General features: G+C 43.0%; 1 protein-coding gene across 6 annotated transcripts in view; it reads right to left on the minus strand.

Annotated features, from left to right (window-relative positions):
- Positions 1-303: 303 nt before the first annotated feature.
- Positions 304-15,389, minus strand: part of LOC147886432 (MADS-box transcription factor 23-like) — a 141,245-nt gene continuing 126,159 nt past the window's right edge. For 5 of the 6 annotated variants that reach the window (XM_087395482.1, XM_087395486.1, XM_087395483.1 and 2 more), the window contains 6 exons: positions 2,964-3,039; positions 2,163-2,218; positions 1,856-1,955; positions 1,590-1,631; positions 777-904; positions 304-567 (listed from right to left, as the gene is read on the minus strand). In XM_087395482.1, coding sequence (XP_087251608.1) covers positions 477-567; positions 777-904; positions 1,590-1,631; positions 1,856-1,955; positions 2,163-2,218; positions 2,964-3,039 — 493 coding nt within the window. In that variant the 3' untranslated portion in view covers positions 304-476. The remainder of the gene's footprint in view (positions 568-776; positions 905-1,589; positions 1,632-1,855; positions 1,956-2,162; positions 2,219-2,963; positions 3,040-15,389) is intronic. The other variant, XM_087395484.1, reaches the window with a different exon arrangement.

A 15,389-nucleotide genomic window follows, 5' to 3' on the forward strand; every position in this document is an offset into this window, starting at 1 on the left:
CTAAAGTGCATATCTTTTAAAAGATTATCATGCTTAAAGATATATGTATGCAAGTATGCAAACACTATAAATTAACATGACATGATGGACAAATACATATACATATTAACAAGAATCTATCCCCTGCAATTAAGTATGATTGTCCATCGCACATAACTTTATTTCTGTAACTCTTGAAGGTAAAAAAAACAAAAAATCACTACTTATGACTCTAAGATACTATGTGTACCACTCTAAATTATGGGAAAGTCAAATATAAAATGAACAAGTACAAATGAAGTTTTGCAAAAAGGATCTTACCACAATAATACACATTTTAGAGTATCACTATAAATAATAGCATGTTTTGTGAAAGCATACATGACATATACACCAAGTAAAATACATGGTGGACATAACACACTCGTTAAAGTAACACTCGATGAAAAAATATACAAAATAATATCCACAAGGTCAAACATCATTTCAAAACAAGTCTAGGATTCACACGGTGCCATGTTGAGGTCTTGAAGCACAACTAGTTTCTCTACTAAACACGATTCATTAGTCTCTTGGGATGAGGTGGCCCTGTACGCAATTTTCAAATAAGAACATTAATGGCATATAAGAGCAAATATCTTCTTACAGATTCAATTATTGGCTTGCATGCATTTCATTTTCTAGAACATCCATGTAAAAGAGGGTTTGTGTGTAAAAATTGATAGACGTGGGACAATCATTGCTTTCTTGGGTGAATCAAAGACGTATCATAAAAAGGATAAAAGCACACAAAGTACCTTACTTGCACGCTCCCACCTTCAAAACATTTGAAGTGATGCATATTATTTAGTTGGCTTTGCAACTCTGTGATGATTCCAGAGAGGGAAGATGAGTTTGCCTCTGATGCTTGTCGTACATGTTCAACCTAAATGCATAATCACTTAAGTTAAAGTCAACTCAAACTTCCATGGAATATTAGTAACTACAATTCAGGCGTTCTTGTATCAACTATGTAGATTACTACTAATATCTTCCATGTGATATCCATATCACTACCTCTTGGCAAGTAAAACACATATGGTCTATATATTCATGGTTGATTATTTTAGTTTGGATCGGTTGTGGATAACCTTAAATCCTTGCACCAAAAAATCTTGATGAATCTAAAACCTACACAAATCTATCCCCTAAAAGCAACATGATTATCAACTATGACATCCAACCAATGTCATTATCATGTGTAGACCATTGTGATACAAGTGCTCTCAACACACATACTAGCAACCCCTAGCATGTTTCTTTCACATAGGTCCTTATATTCAACTTCTTGGGAATTGATTACAAAAAATCAATCTCATAAAGAATCACTAGCACGTCACGGCTAATTATAATAAAAGGAGAAAACTATGTGTACTTGTCTATTCTCTCTCTCCTGAATGCAAAATTTCAAGGAAAGAATTGTGGACATGGTGGCCTATGTTGGAAGCATTCAATTTTCCCGTATTTTTATTTCCCTTTGCTAATACTAATCAAGCTTGATTAAAGTATGTACTTTGTGTTTGAGAGTTCAATGTGCCATGAGTATGAGTAACTAATGGCAAAGGGGTTACCTCATTATTCCAAGAGTCAAGTTGTCGAGATACACATCCACGCTATACAACCACAAACATAAGAAGCCACATTTATAATATTTCTCAACTAACCAAACCCTAAAGTAAATAAGAGGCTAGAAATTTTTTTTTTTTATAGTGCACATCATTTATTGTAATCATTTAATGAAGAGCATAATACAGAAAGCATTTGCAATTATTTACAAAGGGCATAACACAAGCAACATTTGCTATGATAAACACACAATATCTTCTATAAAGCTTACAAGATTTTCATGTATATTTGTCCAACCCCTTTGCATTTCTTCTTCTAAAGTCACTAGATCAAGCAATGAGAGACCATCAAGATCCTCACCACATAGATGCCTGAAAAAAAGATTTGTTAAGCATCATACATTAATAAAAGATGCTTGCTAGAAAAACACTTCCAAGCAAAACTACACTAGCATGAGCAAAATTTTGGCATTTTATTTGCTTTTTTTCTTTGGGCATTTTATGGCATGCTATCTTTCTCTATGATACAAGGTAGTTACCTGTTTTTTGTTGTAATGGCTACAAAAGATCTACTTGTACCTTTCTCTTAATTGTAAGTTGTGTATGTTGTTCCTTATTTCCTCGATGTCATCCTTCTGCAAGAGTGAAATAAGACAAGGATCAATTCTTCATCAACCCGTATGCTTTATATTTCTACATAAAGTCATAAGCTTGCAAACAAATAGGAATCAACATGGCCTCCCGTCTCCAAGGGTGTTCCTTAGACAAGCGACTAAAGCACAATATATTCTTTATGTCATAGATATTAGATCAATTGCATCATGGGTACAAAAGCTTTGACCTCTACAAAGTTGATAGAACGGAGGTCCTCGCACGAAATTTACCCCTAATTCTGTAAGAACTACATCCATTGATTGGGAGCCTTCCGTATACAAGGAAATATTCGAAGGGGTAAATATCGTCAGTTCAAATAGGGGTTTCTAGGTCCAAATATGTGAACCATGCCCTTGTGAACCAAGAATCTAGTCACTTTTGAATTCACGCTGCGTCCTGCTTCGAGAGCTCACAGGAGACTTTGACGATACGATTGAATGGACAAACCATCACAAGTTCCTTCATCTGGCATGTGGGAAAGCAAGTCGCAGACGCACTTGCAAAAAAGAGGCCTTTTGGTACGAGAATTCTGTCCAATTCAGTGGAATTGCTCTTTCCCTTAATTCTTTATCACGTTTACTCAAGGCCATAGTATTTCACAAAATAGTCATCCTGAATATCAGGGACAATGCATTCCGGTGGATTAATTCGGACTTGTTCTTGTGTTTATGGTCAAGTAATTTAACGCATCTTACATTAAAACAGGAATCGAAGAAGAACGCTAACCTCTTTCTCATCGCTCCCTCTAGTTGACGATTTGGATTCCTTGTCATAGCCGTATCTCTCCACGATGTTTGGCATGCTGTTCCAAAGAGAAAACAATCATTTCCAAGTTGCCTGTAAGAACTAACCAGCGTACCTGATAAGCTTTCAGCTCAAAGTAAAAGCTTCTTTTTTAAAGAAAAATAAAACATTTACACACGTAGAAATGATGTAATAATGGCTTTAACTGATGAAAACAAGAGCAGTCAAGCAGTGAGGTCTTCAAAACTTATAAGCCTGCAACAGAGAAACGCCGCTATAACTCTTTGAACGTCCTCAAAAAATGATCGGAATTGACCTGTATGTGATTATTTCACCTACACACAAACAAATGCGCCTTTCCTCCTCATCTTGTAGTTTCTAATGAACCTTGTTTGGCTCTACTGTATTTTTTCGTGTCAGATACGTGCAATCTCCTAAGCACAAATACAGATAAAGAACAAATCTTACAAGACACAAAGCTAAGAGCACGGATCAATTCTAAAGAAACTTAAAAACAAATTTCATGGACCTCTGGTGTTTTTGGCAAGGCCAAAACATCTGGAATGTTCCCACCTCCCCCTTCTCTCCTTTCCCTCAGAACAAAAGGAAAAATCATAGTTAGGATGTATTATATAGGAGCATTCAATTTTATTGGATATAAAATGATTTCTTGTGCGTGCCTGAGTGCATGCATGAGCTTGCAGGTGCTCAGGGGACAATCGTGAACAATCTTACCATGTTTAATGCTCCATCTAATGTCCGCTTATTGGATGCCTATGCACCATTATGTATTTGTAAGAGCCAATGTCAAAGCTCACTGAGAGCATGCAGCAGATTCTGAGCAGAGGGGTTTGAAAATGGGGCTGGACAGAGGCCACTTTTAGGCCTATACTGGTCGGTCATTCATAGGCCTGTACTCGACAGTCTATGGATTGGTTTGGGCCAGACTGCCTACACAATGCTGGTCGGTCAGCTCATAGCAGGCCTGATCGGCCATCCAGAAAGGGTGGGGGCAGACAAGCCCCTTCCCTCTACCCCCCCATTAATAAAAAAAAGTTGTTCTTTTCCTTTCCCTTTCGACTCCACTGCAATTGGCTTCTCAAGAGATTTTCGACTCTTGTGGTTGGATTTCTCTGATACTGAAAGAGGGAGATATGTCAGACATTCGACAATGTGGCATTTACACCCACCATGCTGTAGACGTCAAGTCCCGTTGCACTCTTCATAGGGGCCTAATAGGCGGGGCATTGACCCTTACATTCCGACGCGCCCTTTCCACCCTGTCAAAGAGAAGTTCCTTCAGCTCCCATGAAGAAGCTTTCCGGAACATGTCAAAGATGTCATCATCTGGTCCACGGACCCATTGTACTCAAACAAGCCGATCCAATTTTGAGCTAGTAGGGTCATTGGTCCAAGTGACTTGACACTTAAGAGTCTTCAAGATACCCAGGCACCAGCAGGTCCATCCCACGCATCCCCCTCAGAAACTAGAAAACCACCAGACCTTGCAAAGTAACAAGTTTGTTTCCAATTATCCTCCAACCAGGAACCTGTATAGTGAGAACTCTATGCTGATGGACATAGCTCTCCACCAACTCGTCCCATTCCCAAAGCTCTGGGACTAAGCTCTCCACCAGCTCCAGAATCCTGAGCTTACGAAGGTAACCTGTAGTCCCCATGTTCCTTATTCAGCAGCATGCCAATGATTCCTCTTGGAGAATCCTTCTTGTCTTATCTTGTTTCCCAAACTTGTGGCAGCTTCACTTCGTCGTCAAACAAAAAGAATGTGTTGTCACAAAATACACGCCGTCCAAAAGTGTAATTACAATCACATAAACAAGGTCCCAAAACCACTGCTATACAAACATAATCTAAATACGTGAAATTGTCCAAAACTCCAAAACTGTAAAAAATTGAGACTATAGATTGAATAACAAGAATATCCCAAACTCAAACAAGGTTCACTTGGAAAAGAAATAGAAATTGCACAGCCTCAGTGACCTTCACTCTTTCCCCATTTTAAGCGTTGTAATCTTCATCTCATTCGCCTGTGACATTCCCCAATCCTGTTCCTGTAATTATTTGTTCTGCAACACCTGCCTGCCTGTTGGATCGTCTGACTGTTAAGAGGCTGACCGTAGGAGTATCCTTCAGCTATTTGGTCGTCACCCAAACGAGTATCCCGCAACATTTACTGCTCAACAAAACCACAACGCCAATCTGACCGCATACAATCACAACCCCTGGAATTCAATGTCACGCGAGATCACTTCGTGCTACCTTATCTGTTCATTGCGCTCTTTCGCTGCCCAGATCTTCACCTAGCCTTGGAAAGATTTCATGCCTAGTACCGGCATCAAGTCTAACAACGACCTCATTTTTGGAGCTGATCGCCCTTTTCCAAGAGCTCTGTCAATTTAGTTTTAGCCACGATTGGCTGTTTCTGGAGATAGCCCAGTACCAAAGGAGAGTTGCGCCTCTTTTTGCAGCCTATTCCAGCTGTATAGAGCCTGGAACTAATAGCCAGAATAATCGATTGTAGGCCATCTTCTCCCAGTTCTAGTGATGCCCTATGGGCGCACTTCGTTTATTTTGTGCCTTTTATGCCACATAGGACACTTAGTCCTATGTGACACAGGACACTTAGTCCTAGGGTCTAGGTACAAGTACCATGTACTTCTCTTTCCTTAACACACTAGTTGACGTGACGGCTGTGACTCATCGACTCATTGACCTTGCACTCTCTCTCTTCCATCTCACGATCCTACACTGGTATCAGAGCCACGTTCGACTCGTCTCCTGCTCCTAGACTTGCACCAGCTCCCCTCAGCCTACCGGCTCCTCCATCCGTACAGTCCATACGACTGTACGGATGCCCGTACAAACAGCTTGCACACAAGACACCCGCCATACGGAACATTCCGTACCTGCATCCGTACTTATCAGTACTGCGTTTTGTACTTGCTCCGTACCTGCGTCGCCGTACAGCCGCCTGAGAAGACTTGCTTACAGCTGTGATTCCGTACACCAGGCTTCCGTACAGCAGAAGTACCGCGCTGTATATCTTCCGTACAGTTGTACAGAAGGTTTTCGTATTTGCATTCCGTATAGCCTCCGTACATTGTGCATGTGCCGTACATTGGATTCCATACCGTGCTCCGTACTGTTCCATACATCGTACTTGCATACGTACAGTCACGTACTTGCTCCATACCTACGCCGTACATCATACACTGGATCTGCTCCGTACATCCGTACAAGAGCTATCTGTACAGCTTGTACTTGTCCCGGGAGTTCCGTACAATTTTACACGTGCGAAGCTGTCTTCAAGTTTCGTATCTGTTTTGGGATTGGCTGTGAACTAGTGTTGGGGCTTTTGCAGGACATTGGCAAATTTGGGGCTTTCAATACCTTTCATCCCCTCTAGTTGCAACTTCTTGCAAGAACACTAGAGATTTGGGATTTGGTCTGCAATTTCTTGTTTGATTGCAATACATTGGGTCAGATTGGAGACCATTGAGTCACTTTTGCAAGACATTAAGTCTTTTTTGCAGGACATTGAGTTAGATTTTTATACATTGGGTCACATTTGCAAAAATTTCAGCACAATTTTGGGCTTTTTTGCATTTGCCCTCTTTTTGGCCTATTTGCCCTCTTTTTGAGAAATTGCAGCTAGTGCACAGTGATGTCTGTGGCCCAATGAGAACAAATGCCGTTGGGGGGTACAAATATTTCATGACTCTCATTGATGATTTCACAAGATATTGCTGGGTATATCCTTTAAAAGCCAAATCTGAAGTGTTCTCATGCTTTCAGAGGTGGCTGAATATGGTTGAGAATGAATCAGGATGCAAGCTTGTCACCCTCAACACAGATAGGGGGGGAGAGTATATGTCAAAGGAGTTGATGCATTTTTGTCTTCACGGGGCATTGTTCACTCATGCACTACTCCTTACACTCTTCAGCATAATCTTGTTCCTGAAAGGAAAAACAGGTCTACTATGGAGATGGCCAGATGCATGCTTAAGGCCAAGTCTTTGCCCAATAAATTTTGGCTTGATGCAGTGATGTGTGCCAACTATGTGCTGAGCATGATGACAAGGCAATCAAATGCATATTTATTGGTTACGGTCAGGAGAGCAGAGGGTATAGGTTATACCAACTAAATACTGGGAAGATTATTGTCAGTAGAGATGTAATCTTTTGCTGAACATTCAGCTTCTCCTCTTGTGGATTGCAAAGCTAAGCCAAAAGTTGATATGTTTGATGCCTTGGACTCTTGGTTACCTCTGCCTTCCTCAGAAGGGGACTTTGACCAGCAACATGAGCCTCCTGCGGGCCCTCCAACAAGCAATGATCAGCCAGTACCCCATGCTGATTTGCAGGTTTCTCTTCCAGCACAAAATGATCCCACTATTCATGATGCAGTGATTGAAGAAAGAGCTGTCAATAGACAGCAAAGGCAAGTTCCCATATGGCTTCTTGATACATTGAGGGACAGCAAACAAGATCAGCCTTTTGCTGCCCGGACAATGTCAGGGAATAGACAGATGCATGGTCACTTTCTTGAGTTTGCACTCCTTGCTACAGCCTGCAATGAAGAGCCTTTGTGCCATAAAGATGCTTTTGACAGAAAAGAGTGGATGGATGCAATGAGAGCTGAGTTACAATCCATTGCCAAAAATGACACATGGGAATTAGTAGATCTCCCTCCTGGCAAGCATGCCATTGGTACCCGGTGGGTCTACAAATTAAAAAGGAAATCTGATGGCAGTATAGATCGACACAAAGCCCGCAAAGCCCGTCTTGTTGCAAAAGGGTATGCCGAACAACAAGGCATTGACTTTGAAGAGACATTTGCTCCCACATCCAGGATTACTACCATTAGATGTGTCATTGCCATTGCAGCCCATCGTCATTGGCAAGTGCACCAACTTGACATCAAGACTGCTTTTCTTCATGGGGATCTGCAGGAAGAAGTCTATGTCACACAACCTCCTGGCTTTGAGGTTGTTAATTCTGAAAACAAGGTATGCCGGCTTAGAAAAGCCCTTTATGGTTTGAAGCAGGCACCTAGGGCATGGTATGCCAAAATTCATGCACACTTATGATCCCTTGGTTTTCAGAATAGCCCCATAGAACCCACTCTTTATGTCCATGGGAGTGGATCTGATTTTTTAGTGCTGATTTTATATGTGGATGATATGCTCATCACGGGTCCAGATACTCAGCATATTGCAGCTTTCAAGGTTGATTTGCAGCAGGTTTTTGAAATGTCAGACATGGGACAGCTCCACTATTATTTGGGCATTCAGTTTGCTCATGTTGAGGGGGGTATCATGATGTCACAGTCCAAGTATATTGGACAGCTCCTTGATCGTTTTCAGTTCGCGGATTGCAAGCCAATCTCTACTCCGGTGGACCCTGGCTTCAAATTTTTAGCTCATGATGGGAGCTCACCATGTGATATCACTCTTTACCAGTAGGCTGTTGGATGCCTCATTTACTTATGTCACACCAGACCTGACTTACAATATGCAGTATCTCAGCTCAGCAGATTCATGCACATGCCCAGTTCACAGCATTGGCAGGCGGTGAAGAGAGTTTTCAGATATCTCAGAGGCACTCAGGATTTAGCCCTCTTATATGGTGATCCGGCAGGATGTTCCGACACCAAAGTGTCACATACCAGCAATTGTTTTTTGCTTGGCAATTCATGTATCTCTTGGCTTAGCAAGAAGCAACCAACAGTTGCCACATCTAGCTGTGAAGCTGAGTAAGGGCAGCCTTCACCGCTACAGTAGAGTTCGTTTGGCTTCGACAGTTACTTACAGATCTTGGTATTCGCCAGTCATCCTCCACTATGGTCTACACTGACAGTCAGAGTGCCTTGGCCATTGCGCGTAACCCAGTGTTTCATGCGCGTACCAAGCACATTGAAGTTCATTATCATTATCTTTGAGAGTGGTTGTTAGCAGGAGACATAGAGTTGTCCTATCTTCCCACTGAGGACAACATAGCATATATGTTTACAAAGGCACTTCCTCATCCCAAGTTCAAAGTCTTCTGACAGGCTTTACACTTGGTTCCCTTTGTTACATGATCTGACATACTTTGTATATTTATAGGTGGCTATATCCTTTTGGATGAACATGTGCCACCATGACCAGAAAATACCAAGTATTCTGAGACGTTTCCAGAATACTTCAGCCCATACCATAGAGGGGGGTTTGTAGGCCATCTTCTCCCAGTTCTAGTGATGCCCTATGGGCCCTGGTATGTGCCTTGTAGGCATAGTTATAGGCACTTCGTTTATTTTGTGCCTTTTATACCACATAGGACACTTAGTCATGTGACACCTAGGACACTTAGTCCTAGGGTCTAGGTACAAGTACCATGTACTTCTCTTTCCTTAACACACTAGTTGACGTGACGGCTGTGACTCATCGACTCATTGAACCTTGCACTCTCTCTCTTTTGTCTCACGATCCTACATCGATTTTATGGAGGTTTCCAGAAAGGCGACTATCCTACGTAGCTATGGACAATTGCCGTTGGAAGAGATCCAAAACTGGTTCTCATCCCAAAGTGAATGAAAGCGTGTGGAGGCTCCTTCTGGGTGATCTCCAAGGCAGGGCAACTACTGTTTTGTTGAGTGTGAAGCTTCTTGCCCTAGTCGATAACTCCAAATACTGGAGCAATAGATCCCAAGGTTGTTTTTAGGCAATGTGCAACCTTCAGCTCATTCACTCTCTTCATGTGCTCTGATACCAAATATTTTGTTCAAGTTTAGATCCTCTACCTTGACCAACTCACAGGTGTCCAAGACGCTATCACCACCCAGCCTTACAATTCCTGTGCATACAAAGTTTTGTCTCATGCTCAGCTTGAATAAATCATTCATCGCATTCCAAAACGGGTGCTTAAACCAGCCTCAACAACGTAAAGGGTGGTAGGATCCACTTAGTTACAGCATACACAGTAAATAGACAAGTAAATATGCACCACAAAACAAATCACAGGGGAGCTAGAACGCTCCTACTCAGAAACAAGGACACGGATTGGCCCCAAATGTTGCGCCCCTTGTGGTATTTATTTAACATTCATTTGAAGCCAAGCGGCTGATTACAAAGGTCTCTGGGAAGCTGCACCACAGGCAAACCAACGCCTGTAGACTCCCCGTCCAGCCCACCCTGTAATTCCTTGCTTAAGGCTAACACTACTCCGCAGCCGAAGATACATCCCAAGATCACGATTCACAAGACACTTGTAACACATATAGGAAGAACACTTTAGATATGGAGAGAATACACACGGATATTCAGCAGAACGAAATCTCATAAATAGAGGTAGTGTCCGAGTACAAAATATAGCCAAAAACTGTGACATCCCTTCAGCAAACAAGTGCTGAGGTAAGCCACAAGGAACAGGCTCTGTTTGCTGATCTTTCTGTTGTAGACCCCTCCTAGATCACTGCATGTGCATAATGGACTTCGGTAGCTGCTCTAGGTTGACAACTCATGCAAAAGTATGCTCTGAGTACTGCAGACGAAGCTCCCTTCACTGCAGCCTTGTGCTCCTTCTACAGTGAGTAGGTATGCACCTAGGTGTGCTGGACTTCTGCCCTGCAAGTAATGCTGAAGTAGATCCCTGGTTTTCCTTCTGCTCCTCACTCAGAATAGTGACCTGCAGGTGAGGCTCCAAAGATGGCTTTGGCCCCCTGCCTGAAGTCCTATTCATAAGGGGAAAACCCCCAGCAAACTGGCCGACTGGTTCTGTACAGACCAGCCACGCATAAGCTGACAGACTGGCCAACCTGGCAGACTGCCAGCCAACCCAGTCTGGGGCCATTCCAGCCAACCAAACAGGCAGGATCCTGCCTGTTTATACAGGTCCCTACTGTAGGCTCCTATCTGCTGGACATTCTCCATTTACTATGGTCTTCTCCAGGCCCTGCATCTGCCCCAACTCTGCTGCTCCAGTCTGCTGCTGTACTGCCAACCTGTTGCACATCCCATCCCTGTTATACCTGCTGTGCCTGCTGCTGCAGTAGCCGTACCACCTGCAGTACCTTCTGTACTTGCTGACCAGGTACTGCTGCAGCCTTTCTTCCATAGTGCTTCTGCTGCGCACTGTTGCAGCTCTTGTGCCCTCCAGCCCCACAGCCAGCCCATGCGGGCATCTTTTGGTGGCCCTTTGGTCTGCTGCCCATGCATGGTTGTAAGACACGTTAAGACACGACACGTTAGACACGCTTCAGACACGAGTGTCTAAAGTGTCTTAAAGATAAGACACGTAAGACACGCCATTGTGATTATATTTGAATAATATATGTATAAGTATACAAATGTACAACTTGCTAGCATAGCTCTTTGCTAGATTCTAGAAGTACAATAAGCTACACTTAAACAATGCAAGAAGGCACTTGTACAATGCAGTTAAGAGTCAAGACTCGTCACTCAAGACTTAAAACTTAAAGTTAAGACTTGCGACTCAAGAGCTCGCAAGTATTGAGTACTTCAAGGTTTAAATGGACAATTGAATCTTGTCACATGTGATATGAATGAAATCTGCATCTCGATACATATAATTGAAAGGAAACTTTCGACTCTCAAGACTCAAATCTCTGAAGATTCATCCTAATCCGAATCTACGAGGTCACTACCACTGCTAGATCCAAAGTCACCATCGATGATAGCATGGCTAAGTCAAACTCAATGTTGTTGTTACTCCCCACCCACCAAAAAAAAAAAAAAAACAAGAGTGTCTAAAGGTGTCTTAAGGTAAGACACGTGTCTTAAGTGTCTTAAGTGTCTTAAGTGTCTTACGATAAGACACGAGTGTCTTAACAACCATGTGCCCATGTGTGAGCCACATTGCTGCCCACATGGCAGCCTCACTACCAGTTTGGTAGAAGTACCATCTTCATCCCCGCCTATGTGTAAATCTATGCATATGCTCCCCTTGGTGACTTCAAGCTCGTTCTGTTAGAAATTACCCAACAGAGGGTACACACAGAGGAAGACTGATAGTAATGCCCAGGAGCTCACACAGTGTTCGTGTGCGGTGTGGAATCACAAACTTCTTAACTTATGTGCATAGATGTGCAAGCCAGTAAATAGACAATGCTCAGAGACAAATATAGAAGCAAATCTTTATATTTCCGTCCGTCCACAAAGTAGGACTAGATCCAATACCAACAGGTTCTCCCACTAGATGCCAGGCACTTCTAGATCTCTGAGCCCGCGTGCTCCACCTCAAGCATATGTAGACTCTCTGTCTAGATCCCTTCCACCTTGCTGTCCGGAAGCCAGCCTAGGTGGGCAGCACCTCTAGCTTAGTCTGCAGCTTGTTCTGGGTCACCTTCACCTCCTGAATGTAGGCTCAAGGTAGGTCCTGCTGCTGCTCCTATCTGCTGGTTGAGGGCTGCTCCAAGTGATATGATATGAGGCCAAATGCCTCCTCTTTTATAGGCCCTGAAATGGACCGACCTGGTAGGGCCGACCAGTCCGCCCCCTCCCAGTCTGTAAACTGACTTGGTTTGGGGGCTGTTCCACAGACCCACCTGGCCACGTGGCAGTCCGCCATAGGTGCAGGCCTCTGCCCTCCTGCTGGCCCTGTTCCAGCCTTGTTGCAGGCTCCATACAAGGCCCAAAGGCCCTGCCATGCAGGCTCCTTTGGCCACTGCAGATCCTGCCCTCTGTCAGGCTTCCAGCAGCCCTGTTCTCCATCAAAGAAGCCTCCGTACAGCCCCGTACAGTGGGGCCGTACCCTGCTGATGTCATCGTGCCCTTCACAGGGCCCTGTTGCAGGCCGTACACCTGTCCTGAAGCTCTTTCTTGCCAGGCCAGATCCAGGGCTACATGCCCCCGCCATCTTTCCTGCACAATGTCTCCTTTGTGCTGCCAATGTAGCAGTCTAATCATGCCTTGGTCTACCTCCCCCATGCTCTCCTCATATGGGGGCTTACAGATGGGGAGGTGACCATTCCAAGATGTTCCTAGTTCATCCACTTCTTATCTGTCAGTGGTACTGGACTCATCCTCAGATCCTATGACTGAGCAACGTTTAGCAAACAGAGCGTGAGTTCATCAACGTACCTCAGTGTGTTTGCAGCACGTGTTTTTACAGATTTGGCAGCTTCGTTTTGACATCCACAAAATAAGATTGGTTTTGGCTGTACATCTGTGTGTGCTTTCAAGTGTTCTCTTTCTATATATGCATGCAGAGTTGGTACCCGATGAAGGGAAAGGCCAATCTTGCCAAAGAACCTGACAAAAGCTTCCACTTGCTATCTTTAGAAAATGAAGTAATACTTTAAAGAAATTTCACATGCAACTAAAGAAGGCACTATCAGATATTCCTTGAAAGATACCAAGTTTCCAGGTGATTGAGAGAGTGGGCTACTGAACATAGTAGTTTAGTCAATGGCGTTACAATAATCCATTGAGAATCTCTGTAATTCCATGATCTCGTAGCTTGGATCAAACATGAGGGATCATTTTGGCTTAATACCTACAGTTAATAATTTTGGCAAAATGAGTAATGAATTGACATTAAACTTGTATAAGATGTTTTGGTGACATACAATGTATATATAAATATTCATACATGCATATATGTTATATTAAAAATATTAGTTTAACATTCATGGCATGTTTCATTCCTTTAGTGGACGAACCCTTTATGAAACGTTGAACTCTAAAACATGCCTTTGTGACCATGATTGAAGCTCATAATTGGCATATATCTTACGTCTATGCATTAATATAGAGAGAATACTTGATAAGAACACATGAAAGTATCTCTTATTGTCATTACTTTAAATAAGATAGGCCTGATTGGTCATTATGCTAGCAAACAAAGACCAAGAAGAGCTTACTCTAGGCTGAGTCAAACTAAGATTGATTCGTTTTTGGGATTACACCCACTTGAAAGGTTTGGTTTCTAGTTACAGTATATTTATAAACTATTGAGAAATAGTTGTTAAAGAATACATATGATCAATGGAATCAACACATATAACTATTACCACAATGAGACAGTTTATTGTTCTCAAAATTTCACATAGGACAAGCCATGTATGTAGCATTGAAGAAGTCTATTGATCAGGGAAGGTGCTTAGCTTATTAAAGGAGAGCGAGGGCATGTGGTCATTTATGGCTTTTGGGATATGAAGACACATTGTTGAAGATCTCGAAGAGCTGAACAAGTGATTGTAAGGAAAAATGGGAGGCAGAATTTAAAAAGCATGTTTCTTTGAAATCAAAGTAGCATGTGCCCTGGTCCCTTACAAAATCCATGATTGGAGTCTCTACAGCTTGAGTTGCTCCGTTGCTACATCTTTCGCTGTAACTATCTCACCACTTTCTACGCCTTTGTTGGGTAATAATAGCTCAATGTATAAAAATACAACAAGGAAATAACACTAATGACCTCGTAAAAGTTAGAATTATTGTTATAATTCAGCAGTGACCACCAATGTAATGTAATAAGTAGGTTAGGGGCACTTTTCCCTCAATTTAGAGATTTTTCCCCCTAACCACAGTTAGTTCACTAACTACGGTTAGTCAAGGATAAGGTTTTGTCACTTAGACAAAACCTATCCCACTCTTCTATTGCAACTATTGCTTTTAGCTCTCACTCTCCTTCTCACATTTGGTATCAGAGCAAGTTGACCCTGCTCCCTGCTCCTTGCCCGAAAGCTCTTCCTGCTCCAAGCTCAACAGCTCGTTGCTCCGTACGACCTGCGCGTACCATCGCTGCCCGTCCGTACCTGCTTGCAGATTTCGTCCGTACAAGCCCGTCGTCCGTACAGTCGTCCGTACAATCTGCACGGACTCAGCTCCTGCACCGCCATACCTGCTCCTACGCTGATGTCCGTACAAGTCGTACGGACTATTTCCGTACATTTTGCCGTACACTAGTCCGTACAAGGCTGTACCGTTGCACATCTGTATTGTCCTGCACTGTGCATCCATACTGTCCCACACTGTACAGCCGTACTCAAGTACCATCGTACATTCCGTGCATCGAGCACCGTACAGTTTTCGTACATTTCGTACAATCACCGTACTGATTCCGTACAGCTCGTACCAGTGTCGTACTGCATCGTACTGTTATCGTGCACTGTGCCGTACATCCGTACACAGGCGTCCGTACCTGATTGCGCTGGGTCCGTACTCCGTACAGCTACCATCCGTACAGGTTGCTGCAAATCCGTACACAGTACGGATATCCATACATTTTGCAAGCTCTTGTACTTTTTGTTGGCATCCGCATTTTTGTGCAGGTTATATTCTAGCAAGTACTCTAGCAGTTGGTTTTTTGGCAGGCATTGTTTGCAGATAGCCATTGTTTGGCTAAGATCTTGCAAGAATTTGGGGCATTCCGTATTTGGGGACAGAC

Source organism: Dipteris shenzhenensis, chromosome 24 (genome assembly GCF_047967505.1).
Source record: "Dipteris shenzhenensis isolate YYH24624 ecotype China chromosome 24, Dip_SZ_1.0, whole genome shotgun sequence".
Lineage (NCBI taxonomy): Eukaryota > Viridiplantae > Streptophyta > Polypodiopsida > Gleicheniales > Dipteridaceae > Dipteris > Dipteris shenzhenensis.